Genomic DNA, 21860 nt, shown 5'->3' with positions numbered 1-21860 from the left:
AGTACATCGCGTGTAATCCATTTGGAGTAGCGTAGCAACAGTACGGGTCATGGGTCGTGACCCGACTGCCGTGAAACCAAAGGTCTTTGGGTGAAACCTCCCTATAATTTAGCGAAACTGGCAGCGGACTCGGGAATTCCACATCAGCCCTGCTTTTCCCCGGAGTGCCTTGTCTACAAACTCCTTCCTTCCTTCCTTCTACACAAACTACACAATGTACACAATCTACACACAGCGCTGTCAAAAAAGGGCAGAGAGAATCATCAGAGACACACTACATCCAGCTCACTCCCTGCTCAAACACAAAAACTGCACATACAACCTCAGGCACAGACGAGCAGACAGCATCGCCACAAACAGAACACGCTTTTTAAAGAGCTTCTTCCCTGCAACAGTGAGACTCTTGGCCAAAACAAAATGAACTGATGTCCTGATATAGGGTTTGTGCAAGTTACAATGCTCTCACTTTCTAGAGTAGTATATGTTTTTATAGATTATGTGTCTTCTGTGTGTCTTTGACTTGACTTGACTCTCTGAATAACCGCACAAGAGTTCCTATGTGTGTAAGCACAAATGGCAAATAAAGTTTTTGACCTTTTGACCTTTTCCTTCCTTCCTTCCTTCCTTCCTTCATCCCTGCAAACTTGCTCAGATATTCAAGTTGAATTTCCCTGGTCAATGTCTGACCGTAACGGTTGACAACCCCCACCCTGCTCCCAACCCCTTTACTGCCCCGAGTGAATATAAACACAAAATGCTGGAGTAACTCAGCGGGACGGGCAGCATCTCTGACGTTTCGGGTCTAGACCCTTCTTCAGACCCATCCATTCCTTCTCTCCAGTGACGCTGCGTGTCCCGCTGAGTTACTCCAGCTTTTGGCGTCTATCCTCGGTTTAAACCAGCATCTGCAGTTCCTTCATACACAAGTAAAAATGAATGATCGATTAAAAAAAAACCCAGAGTATTTATCAGTAAGCTGTTAGTAAAACCTCCACCTTAATTGCATCAATCTTATTTTTAAAATGTCTACATCACCTGCCGTGGTTGCTCCGTTTGTTTCTGTTGTCTTTTGCTAACAGATTCTCTCATTCACTGAATAGCGTAATATACGTAGCAAGCCAATGGTACACTTCCCGGTCCGAAGGTTAGTAGTCATTATTCGTGGCAATTATTCAAGGCAATGACATCAGCGTTGCATTCAGTTATAGGGAGGTTTCACCAAAGATCTTAGAGCAGATCTTTGGTTTCACGGCAGTCGGGTCACGACCAAAGATCTTAGAGCGGACTCTAAGACCTTTGGTCACGACCCATGACCCGTACTGTTGCTACACTACTCCAAATGGATTACACGCGATGAACTGCAGGTAGGCATTTACCATTGTTTCCAGCGTAGCGGGCCCGTTAAAACCCGCTGAAATTGTCAATTTTTGCGCTGTAAAGAATTATGGAAATCGGGATAAGCGTGTGAGACATTTAGCCTACTTCAGAATTCCAAAAGTGAGGAGAAATGACGGTAGATAGAAACAAGAGCTGAAGGGACAACAACAGCCAGAGTGCTTGGCGAACATTGGCCGTTTGCTCACTGTATTTCATCAACAGTAAGGCATTATTTGTGTTTTTTCTTGATTCCTTTGTATCTAAAAATTCTCAGAAGTGATAAATCTGGCTGTGATTTTTTAAAATCGCCCATGGTTCTCGTGGGTTTTTACGTACAAAATGAAAACGCATCTGAAGAAAAATTTACAGCCACATTTATCACTTCTGAGAATTTTTAGATACCAAAGGAATCAAGAAAAAACACAAATAATGCCTTACTTGATGAAATGCAGTGAGCAAACGCGACAATTCCCAATATTTTCATACTGAACACTCAGGAGGTACAGTGCGCTCTGCGTAGGATCAATCCACGCAAGGCTGCAGGCCCGGATGGAGTACAGGGAAGGGTACTAAAGGACTGTGCTGTACAGCTGGCGGAGGTATTCACGAGAATCTTCAATCTATCTCTATCTCTGGCAACGGTCCCCAAGTGCCTGAAAACAGCCACCATAGTGCCGGTGCCGAAAAAGTCCAAAGTCACCAACCTGAACGACTACCCTAACTCCAATCCCAATGAAGTGCTTCGAAAGGCTGGTCCTCTCCCATATCAAATCCAGCATCCTTGCCTCACTGGACTCTCATCAATTTGTATACAGGGCAAATAGATCAACAGAGGATGCCATCTCTCTGGCTCTTAACTCTGTCCTGACTCACCTGGACAGACAGGGCACGTACGTGAGGATGCTCTTCGTTGACTATAGCTCTGCATTCAATACGGTCATCCCCACCGAGGTCACCACCAAACTCCACCAGCTAGGCCTCAGCTCGCCTATATGCGATTGGATCCTGAACTTTCTGACGGAGCGACCGCAGGCAGTGAGGCTGGGCCCGCACCTGTCCTCCACTATCACCCTGAACACCGGCACACCACAGGGCTGTGTACTAAGCCCCATGCTCTACTCCCTCTTCACTCACGACTGTGTTCCTGCATTCGACACCAACACCATCGTGAAGTTTGCAGACGACACAACAGTGATCGGGCTGATCACCAACGGTGATGAAATAAAATACAGGGCGGAGGTGCAGAACCTGGCGGACTGGTGCACACGTAACAACTTGTCACTAAACACCTCCAAGACCAAGGAGCTGATTATTGACTTCAGGAGGTCCCATAATGGAGAATACGCCCCAATCTCCATTTACGGGGAAAGTGTGGAGAGAGTTTCCAGCCTTAGGTTTCTGGGCACTCACATCTCAGAGAACCTCACATGGTCCACCAACACCGTTGCGCTTGTCAAGAAGGCACAGCAATGACTGTTCTTCCTGAGGACATTAAAAAAGACTGGTCTGCCCCAACAGCTGCTGACAACGTTCTACCGCTGCACCACAGAGAGCATATTAACGTATGGCATGTCTGTGTGGTATCTCAGCTGCACGGAGGCGGAGAGGAGAGCTCTTCAGCGCGTCGTCCACAGAGCGCAGAGGATCATTGGGACAGAGCTACCAGCCTTGGAGGGCATCTACCACACACGGTGCCTCAGCAAGGCCGTCAGCATCCATAAAGACTCATCACACCCCTGTAACGGACTGTTTGAACTACTTCCCTCCACAGAAGTTAGTTGAGGCCAGTTCATTGGCTATATTTAAGAGGGAGTTAGATGTGGCCCTTGTGGCTAAAGGGATCAGGGGGTATGGAGAGAAGGCAGGTACAGGATACTGAGTTGGATGATCAGCCATGATCATATTGAATGGCGGTGCAGGCTCGAAGGGCCGAATGGCCTACTCCTGCACCTATTTTATATGTTTCTATTTTAAATCAATCAGGATCATTATATGCATTCATTTCTCACCTGTATTGAAAGCAGCAGATAAGAGCAACACTGTGTAAACCAGGTGCAGCATTTTTCACAATATCTTCAAGGATCAATAATGCAGGATTCAATGCAGTGTAATTTTCCTGTGTGAAGTAATTTACATTAAAAAAAAAGTTTTAAGCAAAGATTGTGTGTGAAACCTTCACTCAGCAGAAGTCAGCAGTTATGGGGAGAAGGAAGGAGAATGGGGTTGAGGGAAATATAGATGATTGTAGGATAGATCAGCCATTATGCTCTTTTCAACATATGAACATCAGAGTTGATTCAAATTGTTATTGCATCTGGTTCTAACCTGACCTCTGGTTGCATCTGCATGGGGTTTACACATTCTCACTTGCTGTGTGGGTTTCCTCCCAAGTCCCAAAGCGGTAAGGATTTGTAGGTACATTTGGGCACTATAAATTGCACCTAGTATGTAGTGAGTGGTAAATCTTTGTGGAGTTGATGAGGATGTAGGTAAAATAATGTACAATTTGTGTAAATAAATAAATAAATGTGTGTTGATCAATGCAGACTTGATGAGCCTGTTTCCCTGCTGTATCTCTCTCTAACTTGTTGAAATAGGGTCTCAACCCGAAACGTCACCTATTCCTTCGCTCCATAGATGCTGCCTCACCCTCTGAGTTTCTCTAGCATTTTTGTGTACCTTAACATTTTGTCTGGTCATTGAAAATATAAGTTTTACACCATTGGTTCCAGGTGTAATGTATTTTTGGGAAATCCAAATACATCCCACCCTCTGGTTCCCCTTCATCCACCTCGCGTCACATCCTCAATGAACTCTGGCAAATAGGTCAAACACACTTTCCATCTCAAAAACACACCTGGAGTCTGCTCACTTCCATATATCCTCTTCAATAATGGATTCACGCAGTTTGCTAATTGCATATATTAGGCTGATTGACCTGTCGTTTCATAATCATAATTTATTAGCCAAGTATGTTTTGCAACATAGGAGGAATTTGGTTTGCCATAGCCATTGTGCGGCGCCCATTGGTGGTATACCTTCAAGAGAGTTTAATTGTTGGTACAAATGGCACAATTAAATTAGTGACACAATAAGTGTATTCCTTACCTTTGTTAAGCCGTCGCATACAACACATATTCCTCCGAAATTTCCGCCACCTCCAACGGGATTCCACCCTCACTAGCCACATTTTCCCATCCTTACCCCTTTCCGCCTTCCGCAACTCCCTGACTATCTCATCCTTTCCCTCCAAAACGACCCCCTCCCCATCCAGGTACCTTCCCCTGCAACCGCAGAAGATGCAACACCTATCCTTATACCTCCTCCCTCGACTCTGTCCAGGGACCCCATCAGATCTTTCAGGTTAGGCAGAGGTTCACTTGCACCTCCACCAACCTCTGCTGTATCAGTTGTTCAAGATATACATTGGCGAGACCAAACGCAGAATGGGCGATCGTTTCGCAGATCACCTTCACTTAGTCCGCCTGAACTTACCTGATCTCCTGGTTGCTGGACACTTTAATTCTACTTCCCATTGCTACACAGACGCCGTTTCTGTGCTTGGTCTGCTCCATTGTCAGAGTGAGGCTAAACGTAAATTGGAGGACCAGCATCTCATATTTCGCTTGGGCAGCTTACAGCCAGGTGGTATGAATATTGGTTTGTCTCAGTTCAGGTAGCCCCGACATTCACTCTCTCTCTATCCCTTCCCCACCCATGTCACATTAGCTTATCGTTACACAGCTAAACAGCTAACAATGGCCTTTCTATATCACCGACTATATCTCTCGTTTCCAATATCCCCAAACCAGTTTGAAGAAGGGTCTCCACCCGAAACGTCACCCATTCCCTCTCCCCAGAAATGCTCGCTGTCACTCCAGCTTTTTGTAAACCAGCATCTGCAGTTCCTTCCTACACAATAACAGTGTAAACGTCGTCCCTTTTATAAATACACTGATGCATACGCATTGAATTTAGAAATGGCATTATGGAAAAGTCATATAATTGGAAACTAAATTCTGCCTTGAATCACTGAATCAACATGTCCTTGCTGCTAAACCCAACTCCAGCACAAAATAGCAACACACTCACCAAAGGCTAGAATATGCTGCAAACTGCACTTGTAATCTGACTCCGAGCGCAGGTTGTGCACAGACACAGTTTGCCTCCGGAAAATTGCTTCGACAACTGCACCTGGCGCCGCGGCTGCGTTATTTAACTAAACCGCGTCATTAAGTTCAGAAGGTACACAAAATTGCTGGAGAAACTCAGCGGGTGCAGCAGCATCTATGGAGCGAAGGAAATGGGCGACGTTTCGGGCCGAAACCCTTCTTCAGACTGATGGGGGCTGGGGGGGAGAAGGAAGGAAAAGGGGAGGAGGAGGAGCCCGAGGGCGGGCGGATGGGAGGGTGGGAGGAGACAGCTAGAGGGTTGAGGAAGGGGAGGAGACAGCAAGGACTAGCAAAATTGGGAGAATTCAATGTTAATGCCATCCGGACGCAAGGTCCCCAGACGGAATATGAGGTGCTGTTCCTCCAATTTCCGCTGTTGCTCACTCTGGCAATGGAGGAGACCCAGGACAGAGAGGTCGGATCGCCCAACCTCCGCTTAGTCTCCCCGATGTAAATCAGCTGACATCTAGAGCAGCGGATGCAGTAGATGAGGTTGGAGGAGATGCAGGTGAACCTTTGTCACACCTGGAACGACCGCTTGGGTCCTTGAATGGAGTCGAGGGGGGAGGTGAAGGGACAGGTGTTGCATTTCTTGCGGTTGCAACAGAAAGTGCCCGGGGAGGGGGTGGTGAGGGAGGGAAGGGAAGAATTGACGAGGGAGTTGCGGAGGGAGCGGTCTTTGCGGAAGGCAGACATGGGGGGAGATGGGAAGATGTGGCGAGTGGTGGGGTCACGATGGAGGTGGCGGAAATGGCGGAGGATTATGTGTTGTATTTGCCGGCTGGTGGGGTGAAAGGTGAGGACCAGAGGGACTCTGCCCTTGTTGCGAGTGCGGGGATGGGGAGAGAGAGCAGTTTTACGGGGTATGGATGAGACCCTGGTGTGAGCTTCATCTATGGTGGCGGAGGGGAATCCCCGTTCCCTGAAGAACGAGGACATTTCCGATGCCTTGGTATGGAATGTCTCATCCTGGGAACAGATGCGGCGTAGGCGGAGGAATTGGGAGTAGGGGATGGAGTCTTTACAGGAGGCAGGGTGGGAAGACATGTAGTCCAGATAGCCATGTGAGTCAGTGGGTTTGTAATGTATGTCGGTCAGGAGTCTGTCCCCTGCGATGGAGATGGTGAGGTCAAGAAATGGTAGGAAAGTGTCGGAAATGGTCCAGGTGTATTGGAGTGCCGGATGGAAGTTGGTGGTGAAGTGGATGAAGTCAGTCAGTTGTGTGTAGGTGCAGGAGGTGGCCCCAAAGCAGTCGTCAATGTAACGGAGGTAGAGGTCGGGGATGGGGCCCTGGTACGTCTCGAACAAGGATTGTTCAACGTACCCGACAAAGAGGCAGGCGTAGCTGGGGCCCAGCCGTGTGCCCATAGCTACGCCTTGTGTTCGGAGGAAATGGGAGGAGTCAAATGTAAAGTTGTTGAGGGTGAGGACCAACTCCGCTAAGCAGAGGAAAGTGTCAGTGGCTGGGTATAGGTTGCTCCTCTGGTCGAGGAAGAACCGGAGGGCTCCGAGGCCATCCTGGTGGGGGATGGAGGTGTAGAGTGACCGGACATCCATGGTGAAGATGAGGGGGTGAGGGCCCAGAGAGTGGAATGCGTGGAGGTGGCGGAGAGTGTCTGAGGTGTCTAGAACATAGGTGGGGAGGGATTTGACCAAGGGGGATAGGATGGAGTCAAGGTATGTGGAGATGAGTTCGGTGGGTCACGAACACGCAGAGACAATGGCTCTGCCGGGAGAGCCGGGTTAAGTTCAGATTTGTTTTCCTCAAACACACAAAAGGCTGCAGATGCTGGAATCTGAAACGAATCCTAGAGGAATTGTTTGAAGAACATTGGCTCTTTTGTTTTGCTTGGTTTCCAGCGAGAGTTGTTTGGGATCTATTTACATCTCTAGTCACACTGAAATCGATTCCACCCCCAGCCTGACTCAGTTGAATTCATTTGAACTGGGAACTGTACCCCACGGTGTATATTTTAAATTTCAATAATAAATTATATTAATGTAAAAAAAATACAAAACATAAATCCTGCAAAAAGTCTTCTTACTGTCTCAGTGTCTGTACATTCCATAGTGTCCTATTGAGTTGTGTTGACACCCGAACAGAACCCTGGTTCGATCCTGACTACGGTGCTGTGTGTACGGACTTTGTACGTTCTCCCCGTGACCTGTGTGGGTTTTCACCGGGGTCTCCAGTCTCCTCCCACACTCCAAAAAGACTTACAGGTTTGCAGGGTAATTGCCTTGGTATAATTGTAAATTGTCCCTGGTGTAGGATAATGTAAGCGTGCGGGGATCGCTGGTCGGCGTGGTCTGTCAGCCAAATGGCCTGTTTCCGCGCTGTATCTCTGAACTAAACTAAACCAAACTAAGAACACCATTGCCACTCATGTGGTCCCCCTGGGGTAATCTCCCTTCCCTTGTTTGAAGGATGCCCCCACTGAACTCTACCCCTCAATATCCAGCAATAAAACTACCCCAAACTGTGGTCTTTCCCGACAGTATTGCATTGGCTGCACCAAGCTTCAGTTCCCTCCCACTGCATGTATTCCTGCAGTCTTGAATGAGCCAGTTAGCAATGTTCCTGCACCCAGCGTTAGATGTATACTGTAGGGGCAGATTAAAGATCAGATCAATTGTGATTTGAAGGAGCAATCGGGCTAAACCTGCTGGCTGATCCCCAGTACAGTTCTGAAGAAGTGTCTCGACCCAAAACATCACCATTCCTTCTTTCCATAGATGCTGCCTCACCCGCTGAAGTTCTCCAGCAATTTATGTCCACATTTGCTTTTTCCAGCATCTGCAGTTCTTTCTTAAACACCTGGCTCAGTTCAGTGAAAGTACAGTGAAAAAGGTTTTGTTGTGTGCTAATCAGTCAATGGAAAGATAACATATGTTTACAATTGAGCCATATAACAGCACATAATCCTCCCACCATTTCGCCACCTCCAGCGGGATCCTACCATTAGCCAGATCTTCCCATCTCCACCCATTACCGCTTTCTGCAGAGACTGTTCCCTCCGCAACTCCCTGGTTAACTTGTCCCTTCCAACCCAAACCACCCCGATCCCAGGTACTTTCCCCAGCAACCGCAGGAGATGCAACACCTGTCCCTGTACCTCCCCCTTCGACTCCATCCAAGGACACTGACAGTCTTTCCAGGTGAGGCAGAGGTTCACTTGCACCGCCTCCAACTTCATCTATTGTATCCGCTGCTCCAGGTGTGGACCTATATATCGGTGAGGCCAAGCGCAGGCTCGGCAATCGTTTTGCTGAACACCTCCGCTCAGTCCGTCTAATCCTACCTGATCTCCCAGGTCCTAAACATTTTAACTTCCCCCTCCCAGTCCCACACTGATCTTTCTGTCCTGGGCCTCCTCCATTGTCAGAGTGAGGCCCAGTGTAAATTGGAGGACAGCACATCATATTTTGCTTGGGCAGCTTACACCCCAGCTGTATGAATATTGACTTTGTTAACTTCAAGTAACCCTTGTTTTCCCTCTCTCTCTATCCCTCCTCCAACCCAGTTCTAACCGTCTGACTGTCCCCGATTACATTTTATGTTTGCATTGTTCTCACCTTCTCCTAGCTAACAATGATCTATTCTACATTGTCCTTGATCTTCATTTATTTTGGTCTCTTATACTTTCTTATCTCTGTAACTCCTTCTACCCTGCAGTCAGTCTGAAGAAGGGTCTCGACCCAAAACGTCACGCATTCCTTCTATCCACAATGCAGCCTGTCCCGCTGAGTTACTCCAGCATTTTGTGTCTATCTTTGGTGTAAACCAGCATCTGCAGTTTCTTCCTAAACACCTTTGATCACAAGCCTGTGAATCAGTGGTCCATCCTCCAGAGGAGAAAATGTTTGATTCTGTGGGACTTCTTCTGCAGGAGATGGTCAAAGTCAGAAATCAAGGGGGATCGAGAATCAGAGGACACAGGTTTAAGGTGAGGGAGGAAAGATTTAATAGAAATCTGAGGGGTATCATTTTCACACAAAAAGGGTGGTAGGGGTTTGAAACCAGCTGCCAGAGGAGGTAGTTGAGGCAGGTACTATCGCAACATTTAAGAAAAATTTAGACAGGTACATAGATAGGACAGGTTTCGAGGGATATCAGCCAAACCAAGGGAGGTGGGTGGGTGAGGGTATGTTGGGCTTAAGGGCATGTTTCTTTGCAATTTTTTCGGCGACTACGGAGCGTCAGTGACTGTTTTACGTGGGTCAGACACCGACGCTCCGCAGTCGCTGAAAAAAATCGCAAAGTGGGACAGGCCCTTTACGGGAACAACAGCAACAGAACAATTTGCAGCCGTGTCGAGCGCCAATCCGCTGACTGAGCCGCTGGTTCACAAACAAGCAGCAACTCCACAGGGCAAGGCAGGGAACAAGGATAAGGCAGGATCTCCCTGAGAAGCGCCGGCACAGTTTGCATCAGGCCGTCCGCTGTCCACATCAGCCAAGCTTTCCTTCGCTTGCCAAGCTGGGAAAAATGATACGGCTTTTAGGTTGCCCTGCGGGAATTTAGCTGGCCATTGGCAACCGTTAATTTTGAACCCTGCAAGACCTCTTACGGAGCCACATTCATAAATTCTAGGAACAGAATTAGGCAATTCGACCCATCCAGTAAACTCCGCCATCCAATCATGGCTGATCTAGCTTTCCCTCTCAACCCCATTCTCCTGCCTTCTCCCCATAACCCCTCACACCCTAACATTAGATGTTAGAATAGTTTGTAGAGATATCATCAACACCATATTAATTTTTCCCCAATTATTTCATATACTGAGATAGAATATCAATCAATTAATCAATCAGTTTTATTCGTCACATTGCACATATGGCAAGGCACGTCCATTTTCCCCCGTGGTCGGGACCTCAACCGGACCTCAACCCTCCGCAGCCGCGGCTGTGGGCGTCCAGATGTGCAGACAGGTTAAAGTCCAGGTAAGTACAGAATCGGCTATTCGCCACCGGAGACCGCGGCTTCAAGTTAGTGTAGGCTGCAGGCCGGCGGTCGAAGATATTGCGATATAACTTTTTTAAATTTTGCATTCATCTAGAATCTCTCTTGAACAGTAGCATTGAAGGAAAACGTGAATGTTTTATTTTATTTTATTTATTTATTTATTTATTAGAAGAAGACATATTATAAAATGTAGTTACATATTATAGTAAAAAACTTTTCATATACATCAGTCATACATTATTAAATTTTTCCATTATCAATTACTTCTGCTTCTAGTGTTTTTATTTTTTATAGAAAGAGGGAAAAAGAGAGGGTAGAAAGTTACAAATAAAAAAGAAAGCAAAAAAAAAAAAAAAAAACACACAACAGAAAAACAAGGGAGGTGGAATGGGTTACCTGTAATACATCAATGGAGATAGGTTCATAGGTTATAAAGTATAGGGAAAACGTGAATGTTAACAACATTTTCAAAAGTCTCCATTCGACCTCTGTCAATGTTATTGCAACAATTCGATGAGCAATGCAACCTTGCAATGTTTCTTCTGGGACAGGCTTTTGTTCATCTGAAATTAACAATCTGATGATCCAGAACAGATAATTTTATTCTCAGAATGGACCAGGCAAAAACACATTGGAGTTGCATTTAGTGATAAACTTACAGAAAGCCCCACCCGTTCAACATTATAACACAATTTTCATCTGAAGACTACTCAATAACTGATTTGGCAGCATAGCCAACACTAGCGCCCGTGCCCGCCACGGCAGCCGTTGCACTTGCAGTTAATCCAATGGCTCCTTGAAGAATAGAAGAAAAATATATTTGTCATATTTTCCCACGACATAGAAGACATTCAGCATAATTAGTTATGAGTTCAGAGATTAGTTTAGAGACACAGCATTGAAACAGGCCCTTCGGCTCACCGACCATCGATCAAACATGGTAAGTTTGATGTTATCCCACTTTCTCATCCACTTCCTAAACACACGGGGCAATTTACAGAGGCCAATCAACCTATAAACCCGCACGTCTGTGGGTTGTGGGAGGAAACCCATGTGAGAACGTGCAAACTCCACGCAAACAACACCCGAGGTCAGAATTGAGCCCAGTGTCTCTGGTTCTGTGTGGCAACAACTCTACCAGCTGGGCTACAGTACATGACTATCGATCCCATTCCCCAACAGCCCATGTCCACGTGACATTTGCTCCACAATTTTCCTGCCTTCCACTAAGATTTGGAACTAATTACAGTTGGTAGTTAACTCACCAGCACAGGGAAATTGAAACACTCAGAGGAAGCTCACACAATCACTGGGAGAATGTACAAGATCCACATTGACAGCAAGAGTAGTTAGAACCAAATGTGGCAGGTAGCAGCATTAACTTACGAGCAACTGTGCCGACTAAGCAGCACATAACTAAACATATAGCAATACAGGTCCACCAGTGATTTTCCTGCAATTGATGGTCCCGCACCTCCTTTAAATTACGAGAGGTGACATGATGTTCACTGGGTGGCCACAGGTGGCGCTGCGTGTGGCGAATGCTCTTTCCGTCCCAAATTAGTTATTTGTTTACATCTGCAGCTGTTGGTGGTAATCCCTCGGCTATATGTAATTCCAATCTGATCTTGCTTACATATAACAGTAGCTATGGATTAGAACCATGGTCCAAGTGACAGTCGTGGTGTCAAGCATAAACACATTTAATATTTGTTTTATTTAGGTTTCTGGCAGTCCATGATGATACACTGACATGGGAGAGGAATAATGAGTGGGTCAGAGGTACATTGTTGTATCATTATAACGTGACCTCAGTTTGTCCGGCAAAATGGATAATCTGGAAAGACTTTGGAACAAAGGGTGCCATAATAAAAAGCATAAAATCATACCGGCAGACTGCAAAGTTGCCACAACACCACCAGCCACTGTCGCTCCTCCATTCATAGCAGCAAACGCGGACATCGCACTTGCTGCCGCAGATCCAGCTGATATTCCAGCGGCAGTGAACCCGAGTGCCCCGACAGCAAGTGGGGCAGCAACCACTGCAGTAACTGCAAAGTAGGACATAAAATGAGGTGATAAGAGAACTAAAAATGTGTGTTATAACACACCAATGCATTTGGGCTGTTGGCTGCCACCAATGAGAATTTAAGAGTCAACCATATTTGGTGGATCTGGAGATCAAGTAAAAAGGGTAGATTTCCCCTAAAGGACATTGGTGAATTATTTATTTTGTGGTGATTAATAATGAGAACTAATAACTTTGATCAATTCCAGTTTATTAATTGACTTTGAATGGAGGGACGTGAACTGTAATGTCTAGATCACTAACCAACTATTATAACCACTGTGCCACCATCTTTCAATGCCAATTGATAATGTGACATCCAGTTGAGGTGTAGTTATTGGAGTGCTAGGGAAAACCCAATTTGTCAAAGGCCTTATTCTTTAGATGAGATAAGGCTTCAAATTAACCATTTGCTTCCACAGTGCAACAGAAGATGTCACATATAATGAACAGCAGCGGACAGGGAGTCCAGCTCTGGGCAACTCATGAAATAAATGCCATAGGTAGTTATTTGTTCATTTCCTGTTCATGAGCCATTTCCACCCACAAATTGGTTGCTACATCTGCTTTGGTAACAACAGTGACTGCTTGTAAACACTTTGAGAAAGTTCAAGAAAATGTCATAAGGTTCCATCAATGTAAGCTGTTTATGTACCTGCACCTCCAGCAACCCAGGCAACTGTCGACCAATCTGTAAATGCAAGGACCAAATACAAACATTAGTCGAGTATTCAATAAGACCAAATGCAAGATTCTCATTTTGACCTGGAGCGGACAAAATGTGTAGGAAAGAAGAAGGTTCTCGACCCGAAATGTCACCCAGTCCTATCTCGCTGAGTTACTCCAGCATTTTGTGTCTCCCTTCTCATTTGATCTGATGGCTATACTTGTAACAAGTCAACCATGCTAAATTATGATACCTCTCTGCAGGTTTTTTGCAGGTTATTTTTGCAATGTCCAAAGTACTTTTCCTCATGATACAAGTGTAAATAATGACAGACACAATTAATGTATAAAGGAGAAAGAGAATAAAATGAGAATAAACGAGGAAGAAAAACTAAAACAGATTCATAAGCAATTATGTAAGAAAGGGGATCTAAGCTGCTGATAGTGATCTTACAAAATGTTCCAGATGCTGCAAAGTTTCTAATAGATTGGAAACCTCTAAATAGAATACACTATCCATGAAGGGAGAGAGAAAGGAAAGGGAGGAGGGTTAGTCTGACATCTGGTGTTGGTGACCATTATTAAGGAAATTATAAAAAATATACTGAGAAAACCATAATATGATAGGGCATAATTAGCTGGGTGGGGTTATCTAGTTATTTAAAGGCATTCATCAGAATTCCTGTAAAAGGTTGCTCCATAGGCTACTAACTTCAGGTATTGCGGGTAATAAATAAGTCAATGTGCAGGATGGATAGAATACAAGAGTAGGAAAATCTTGCTCATTTTATAGATAATGGGGAATCAAGAGTCATGAGAGTCACAAGGCTGTTTTCTCAAAACTATAACTTTAGGTACAAAACTTAATCAACGTCACTTGCAGAACCACGTATCTTTGAACCACTCTGCTCTTTTGTATTCATCGTTGTTTACTTAGTGAGCTTCATGCAAACAAGGAATTTCATTGCACCCTGGTGTATATATAGAACATTAAAGTGAATCTGAGTCTTAAATCCGTTGTGCTGCTGCAAAGTGGGGAATTGCTTCCACATTCAGTCCGCCAGCGCTTGAATCAATGAACACATGAAAAAGGAAAGAAATGCAAGCAAAGCAAGCGACTCCCTACAGCACAATATTAACAGTTAAAATTAATCCATATGCATTATGTTGGGAGAAAGGAGGGTGAGAAGATGAGGGTTGAGTGGAAAGAAATGGAAGTTACCTATGTCAAACGAAGGTAGGCTTGAACCTATAAAAGAGCAGATTAATAGCAGAATGAGATCATTTTAATATTAATTTTTCATATACAAACACTCACGCCAACTATTTCACCAATCCCCCATTCCCTTGCCAGATGTGTTAACGTCCTTCAACACGTCGTCTTTTGGTGAAAATATTGATATTGTCCATCACAAATTACACTGCATCTTGGGTAATAATCTCTAACTTTTATCTACCTCACAAATTTTATTCTCAATGTTCTCCATTTTGATGGGTCTCAGGGATCTTAAGCTTCCATCCGTGCTCATCCTCATTCTATGTGAATGATTTTCTTCCAGTCCTTTGAGTTGTGCCCCTCTTGGTCACTTGTTAATAGGGAGGTTGCATCAGCAGTCGGGTCATGACCCCTGACCCGTACTGTTGCCATGCAACACCAACTGGAGTACACGCAGTGAACTGCAGGTAAGCACCTACCAATCTTTCCAGTGTAACGGGCCCGTCTTCTTTCCCAGCATCTGGACTCCACATTGACTGATTCTACACTCGCAGACCCCGGGCTGTCTATCCCCACGGCCGGGGGGTGGGGGATGGGGGGGCAGTGGTCTGGGGGGGGGGAGGGGGAGTGCCAATGCAGCGTGGTCAGTGACTCTGGGTGGGCGGAGGGACCAGAATGTCTCCAAATCTGCTGCAGCTGACAGGGATGTTGCCGGGTGGGTGGTGGGGGTGGTCGGTGGTGGGTTGTGGGGGTGGTCGATGGTGGGGGTGTGCACGGGGACCTTTCCGGGTTTTCGTCCCCGTGTGTCTGATGCCAGGAGCTGCGGCCCCGCTCCATCCAGCCCTGTGTGTGGGCGCTGCAGACCCATAGCCCGTGACAGTGCGGCTGCACAGGGGGAGGGTGGGCGGAGGGCGGCAGTGCATGGACAGCGCTGACCTTGGGGGGTGAGTCGGGGCTGACCCGAGGGATGCGCTCCTTCGGCCGTTTACACCTTGGTGCTCGGGTTCAGAGCAAAGATACTGGAGCATTTGATTCAGAGTGCTCAGTCACGCTCCACAATAATTTACAGCGCAAATATTTACAATTTTGGCGTTTTTTAACAGGTAAGAAAGTACATGCTTTGTGTGATAACAGTCTATGCCGGAAGCTGCCATGTCCTCCAGATGGATTGAGCTGCTCCGTGCGTCACGCCCTTTGACCCGATGACCTTACGTGCAACCCCTCTATACCTTTTCTCAATCCTCCTTTGGACCATTTCCCCATTTAGGTGGTATAGTTGCCAACTTCAATTGTTAGGTCGTTTTTTCCCCTCTAACTTTTCCTTTGATGCTATTGTTTAGAGTTCAGAGATGCAGTGTAGAAATAGTCCATTTGGTCCACCAAGTCCACGCCAACTGTCGATCACCCATACACTAGTTCCATGTCCTACACACTAGGGTCAATTTAGAGAAGCCAATTAACCTGTAGACCAGGACATCTTTGGAGCGCGGACAGAAACTGGAGCACACGGAGATAACCCAGACACAGGGTGAATGTACAAACTCAGCACAGACGGAACCCATAGTCAGGATCATACCCAGGTCTCTGGCGCTGTGAGGCAGCAGCTCTACTGCTGCACCACTGTGCCACCCTAATAGCTGAAGAATTTGCACCCAAAACTCAAGCATATCCCACATACAGTGTGTTAATGAATGAAGTTTGTGGAGTTAATACTTTGGGCATCTGGAGTCTAGAAAGTATCGAGTCCCAACTGCCTAAACATTGCTTCCTTCTGTTCCCAACCCTTTCATTTCTAAAAAAACAAAGAAGCTGTAAGATTCAGGAAATCTGAAATGAAATGAGAAAATGCTGGAATCTCTTTGAAGGTCATGCAGCATCTGTGAAAAATAAATCACATTAATATTTCAGGTTGGAGATCATCTGATAACCAGGAAGATTAAACCTGTTTCATTCTTCATACATGCTGCCTGACCTTGTGAGTAATTCCACCATTTTCTGTTTGTATTACATTTTTAAATCTAAGGTTCAAGATACCTATTCAGTATTTTTAAAATTCTCAATGCAACTTTACTGCTCACTTAGTTCTTAATAAAATAATTTTACTATTAAAGAGAGACTGTTCAGTAAGCTGGTGGCAGGTTCAATGTTACACGGTATCTAGAACACTACAAATAACGATAAATGCTCAATTATTTTAAATCAATCAGGATCATTATATGCATTCATTTCTCACCTGTATTGAAAGCAGCAGATAAGAGCAACACGGTGTAAACCAGGTGCAGCATTTTTCACAATATCTTCAAGGATCAATAATGCAGTATTCAATGCAATGTGATTTTCCTGTGTGAAGTAAATTACATTAAAAAAAGTTTTAAGCAAAGATTGTGTGTGAATTCTTCACTCAGCACGAAGGGTCTCCACCTGAAACGTCACCCATTCCCTCTCTCCAGAAATGCTCCCTGTCACTCCAGCTTTTTGTAAACCAGCATCTGCAGTTCCTTCCTACACAATAAGTGTCAACGTCGTCCCTTTTATAAATACACCGATGCATACGCAATGAATATAGAAATGGCATTATGGAAAAGTCATATAATTGGAAACTAAATTCTGCCTTGAATCACTGCATCAACATATCCTTGCTGCTAAACCCAAATCCAGCACAAAATAGCAAAACACTCACCAAAGGCTAGAATATGCTGCAAAATGCACTTGTAATCACATGCACTGACTCCAAGCGCAGGTTGTGCACAGACACAGTTTGCCTCCGGAAAATTGCTTCCACTGCGGCTGCGTTATTTAACTAAACCGCGTCATTAAGTTCAGTTTCGTTTTCCTCAAACACACAAAAGGCTGCAGATGCTGGAATCTGAAAAGAAACCTAGAGGAATTGTTCGAAGAACATTGGCTCTTTTGTTTTGCTTGGTTTCCAGCGAGAGTTGTTTGGGATCTATTTACATCTCTAGTCACACTGAAATCGATTCCACCCCCAGCCTGACTCAGTTGAATTCATTTGAACTGGGATCTGTACCACACGGTGTCTTTTTTAAATTTCAATAATAAATTTTATTAATGTAAAAAAAAACATAAATCCTGCAAAAATTGTCTTAGTGTCTGTACATTCCATAGTGTCCTATTGAGTTGTGTTGACACCCGAACAGAACCCTGGTTCGATCCTGACTACGGTGCCGTCTGTACGGACTTTGTACGTTCTCCCCGTGACCTGTGTGGGTTTTCACCGGGGTCTCCAGTCTCCTCCCACACTCCAAAAAGACTTACAGGTTTGCAGGATAATTGCCTTGGTAAATTGTAAATTGTCCCTGGTGTAGGATAATGTAAGCGTGCGGGGATCGCTGGTCGGCGTGGTCTGTCAGCCAAATGGCTTGTTTCCGCGCTGTATCTCTGAACTAAACTAAACCAAACTAAGAACACCATTGCCACTCATGTGGTCCCCCTGGGGTAATCTCCCTTCCCTTGTTTGAAGGATGCCCCCACTGAACTCTACCCCTCAATATCCAGCAGTAAAACTACCCCAAACTGTGGTCTTTCCCGACAGTATTGCATTGGCTGCACCAAGCTTCAGTTCCCTCCCACTGCATGTATTCCTGCAGTCTTGAATGGGCCAGTTAGCAATGTTCCAGCACCCTGCGTTAGATGTATACTGTAGGGGCAGATTAAAGATCAGATCAATTGTGAGTTGAAGGGGCAATCGGGCTAAACCTGCTGGCTGATCCCCAGTACAGTTCTGAAGAAGTGTCTCGACCCAAAACGTCACCATTCCTTCTTTCCATAGATGCTGCCTCACCCACTGAAGTTCTCCAGCAATTTATATCCACATTTGCTTTTTCCAGCATCTGCAGTTCTTTCTTAAACACCTGGCTCAGTTCAGTGAAAGTACAGTGAAAAAGGTTTTGTTGTGTGCTAATCAGTCAGTGGAAAGATAACATATGATTACAATTGAGCCATATAACAGCACATAATCCTCCCAACATTTCGCCACCTCCAGCGGGATCCTACCATTATCCAAATCTTCCCATCTCCACCCATTACCGCTTTCTGCAGAGACTGTTCCCTCCGCAACTCCCTGGTTAACTTGTCCCTTCCAACCCAAACCACCCCAATCCCAGGTGCTTTCCCCAGCAACCGCAGGAGATGCAACACCTGTCCCAGTACCTCCCCCTTCGACTCCATCCAAGGACACTGACAGTCTTTCCAGGTGAGGCAGAGGTTCACTTGCACCGCCTCCAACTTCATCTATTGTATCCGCTGCTCCAGGTGTGGACCTATATATCGGTGAGGCCAAGCGCAGGCTCGGCGATCGTTTTGCTGAACACCTCCGCTCAGTCCGTCTAATCCTACCTGATCTCCCAGGTCCTAAACATTTTAACTTCCCCCTCCCAGTCCCACACTGATCTTTCTGTCCTGGGCCTCCTCCATTGTCAGAGTGAGGCCCAGTGTAAATTGGAGGACAGCACATCATATTTTGCTTGGGCAGCTTACACCCCAGCTGTATGAATATTGACTTTGTTAACTTCAAGTAACCCTTGTTTTCCCTCTCTCTCCATCCCTCCTCCCACCCAGTTCTAACACCAGTCTGACTGTCCCCCTGATTACATTTTATCAGTTTGCGTTGTTCTCACCTTCTCCTAGCTAACAATGATCTATTCTACATTGTCCTTGATCTTCATTTCTTTTGGTCTCTTATACTTTATCTCGATAACTCCTTCTCCCCTGCAGTCAGTCTGAAGAAGGGTCTCGACCCAAAACGTCACGCATTCCTTCTATCCACAGATGCAGCCTGTTCCGCTGAGTTACTCCAGCATTTTGTGTCTATCTTTGGTGTAAACCAGCATCTGCAGTTTCTTTCTAAACACCTTTGATCACAAGTTTGTGAATCAGTGGTCCAGCCTCAAGAGGAGAAGATGTTTGATTCTGTGGGATTTCTTCTTCCGGAGATGGGGACACAGGTTTAAGGTGAGGGAGGAAAGATTTAAGAGGAATCTGAGGGGCATCTTTTTCACCTTTTGCATCTTTTGGTGGGTGTATGGAACAAGCTGCCAGAGGAGGTAGTTGAGGCAGGTACTATCACAACATTTAAGAAAAATTTAGACAGTACATAGATAGGACAGGTTTAGAGGGATATGGGCCAAACACGGGGAGGTGGGTGAGTGTGGGTATGTTGGGCTGAAGGGCCTGTTTCCAAGCTGTAAGACTCCATGACTAAGTCATTTGGGAGAATACCAAGAACACCATAACTCACACACAATCTCCGGCATTAGTTTGCTGTTGTGAGGGCACTCCTCATCAGATACCTCATGCACAGCCAGTCTCAGTCCCATTGCATGCTGTGGTTTGTCCACCCTAATAATTGTCCACCTCTTTGTGGACAGTGTGTTTGGCAAGAAGCTCTGGAAAGGGATATAGAGGACTTGGTTATGATCAATTCCAGGTTCCTGAACTCAGTTGGGCTGGGTCTTGTGTATTAGTCTCTCAAACGTTACACCGGCAATATTGGGGCTGGATATTCTAGATAAAGGTGCTTCAATGATTAATCTGCTCTTGGCTTCCCAAAATCTGGACATTTAGGATGCAGTCATGGATAAAGGAAAATGGTGTTTATTTAAATATGTATACCTCAGAATAATTCTCACATCTTTAATTCAAGCCACAACAGTTCAAATTAGGTGTACTGTGTAAACAAACTACACATGAGAAGCAATGCCAAATGCTTCTAAGGTTGTTCATTGAAATGTGGTTTATAATATCAAAACAATTGTAAATTAAACCAGTAGCAAGATAATTAATTCAGATCAGTAAAACTGAATGCTTTACATGTGGACTTTTAATAATCAAATACATTTTGGATCATATTCAGGGTTTAGGAAGAATGGTAATTTATTGAGGTTATTTTCTCCAGAGTCCAAGCAATGCACCGGTTACAGCACCTCCAGCCCCGACTGCTGCTTTAGCAACGAATGACAGTCCTGCTGCTCCTATAAAGGAAAGGGAAAAACAAATAAGAATAAACTGCAAACAATCTGAGACACCCTGAAATTATTAACAATCAACACCTTATTTCTGAGCAGCATAGGTACAATGCCACCTGGCGCTCACTCAAGAAGGCAGCATCTATCATTAAGGATCCCCACCATCCAAACCATGCCTGGGCAGGAGGTACAGAAGCCTGAAGTCACACATCACCAGGTTCAGGAACAGCTTCTTTCCTACATCTCTGCCCACTGGATTTGTTCGATTATCCTCTACATACCTTTGCCTGCCTCCATAGCTGCTGCATTAATTTCCCCCTCCCCCTCCCGTGTAGCACATTTAAATCTCCATTCTAGGATATTGGGGGCCTACAGTTTAGGTGCAGGATTCCCATAAAGTTAGTTTGCAATTAACTCAACTTTGCTGAGGCTCTATAAGGCACAGGTCAGGCTGTATTGAGAGAAGTTTTGGGCCTCACATCCGAGGTAGGATGTGTTGGTCTTGGAGAGGGTCCAGTGGAGGTTTAGGAGAATGATCCAAGGAATGATTGGGTTAACAGATGAGTGTTTGATGGTATTGGGCCTGTACTCACTCGCTCGCTGGAGTTTAGAAGGATGTGGGGGAAGGATTGAAACTTACTGAACAGTGAAAGGTCTGGTTAGAGTGGATGTGGAGAGGATGTTTCTACTAGTGGCAGAGTCTAGGACCATAGCCCAAAGATATTTTAAAGTGGAATTTGACAGATCCTTGATTAGTACAGGTGTCATGGATAAGGGGAGGTGAAGGCAGGTGAATGAGGTTGAGAGGGAAAGACAAATCAGCCATGATTAAATGGCAGAGTAGATTTGATGGGCCAAATGGCCTAGTTCTGCTCCTATAACTTATTAACTTCTTTCTTTTTCATTTACAGAAAGGCCAAAACAGATTATATTTGCACCCTGTTGAAATTAAAAAGTAGCACAATTATATTATTTAGACAAGATTTAGGTTTAGTTTATTGTCGCGTATAAGAGGTATAATGAAAAGCTTTTGTTGAAAACATTTTTGTAACTGTTGAGCATTTAATGTAAAAAGTTATTCTACATCAATTTTCAGCACAAAAGATTTAAGCAAGGAAGATTAAAAAATGCTCATTTCTTTTCACTGGACTTTACCAGCTGATTGAAGAGTAGCCACCATGCTTCCAGCTGCAACACCTCCTCCATTGGCAACAGCTGCGGCACCCATCATCTTTGCAGCGACAGAACCGGCTGTTACCCCAGAGCCGGTGAAGCCTGTTGCCGCTAAAACGGCAGGGACTGCAGCAATGAAAGCGACTAGAGGAAGAAACATGCCATTTGATCAGAGTACATTAAAACAGGAGCTGAACACCAACCAAGAACACACAGGCATTTAGGCGGTACAGTCTAT

General features: G+C 45.2%; 1 protein-coding gene and 1 long non-coding RNA gene across 7 annotated transcripts in view; both read right to left on the bottom strand.

The window, feature by feature from the left end:
• The window catches only part of LOC116988536 (interferon alpha-inducible protein 27-like protein 2B), a 143947-nt gene extending 126787 nt beyond the window's left edge, over positions 1-17160 (bottom strand). For 3 of the 6 annotated variants that reach the window (XM_033045340.1, XM_033045336.1, XM_033045339.1), the window contains exons 1-5: positions 17146-17160; positions 16699-16805; positions 14472-14498; positions 13239-13274; positions 12405-12566 (exon numbers count right to left, since the gene is read on the bottom strand). In XM_033045340.1, coding sequence (XP_032901231.1) covers positions 12405-12566; positions 13239-13274; positions 14472-14498; positions 16699-16750 — 277 coding nt within the window. In that variant the 5' untranslated portion in view covers positions 16751-16805; positions 17146-17160. Of the gene's footprint in view, positions 1-3386; positions 3470-12404; positions 12567-13238; positions 13275-14471; positions 14499-16698; positions 16823-17145 lie in introns of those variants that run through there. The other 3 variants (XM_033045337.1, XM_033045338.1, XM_033045342.1) reach the window with 3 other exon arrangements.
• Positions 17161-20286: 3126 nt separating this feature from the next.
• On the bottom strand, positions 20287-21729 carry LOC116988545. The gene is made up of 2 exons (XR_004415983.1): positions 21605-21729; positions 20287-20455 (listed from the first exon to the last, which is right to left on the bottom strand). It is a non-coding gene; the product is annotated as an uncharacterized LOC116988545 (long non-coding RNA).
• Positions 21730-21860: the final 131 nt, after the last annotated feature.

Source organism: Amblyraja radiata, chromosome 27, assembly GCF_010909765.2.
Source record: "Amblyraja radiata isolate CabotCenter1 chromosome 27, sAmbRad1.1.pri, whole genome shotgun sequence".
NCBI classification, from domain to species: domain Eukaryota; kingdom Metazoa; phylum Chordata; class Chondrichthyes; order Rajiformes; family Rajidae; genus Amblyraja; species Amblyraja radiata.
The sequence above is the reverse complement of the archived record's forward strand: the minus strand, read 5'-3'. Positions and strand labels throughout refer to the sequence as shown.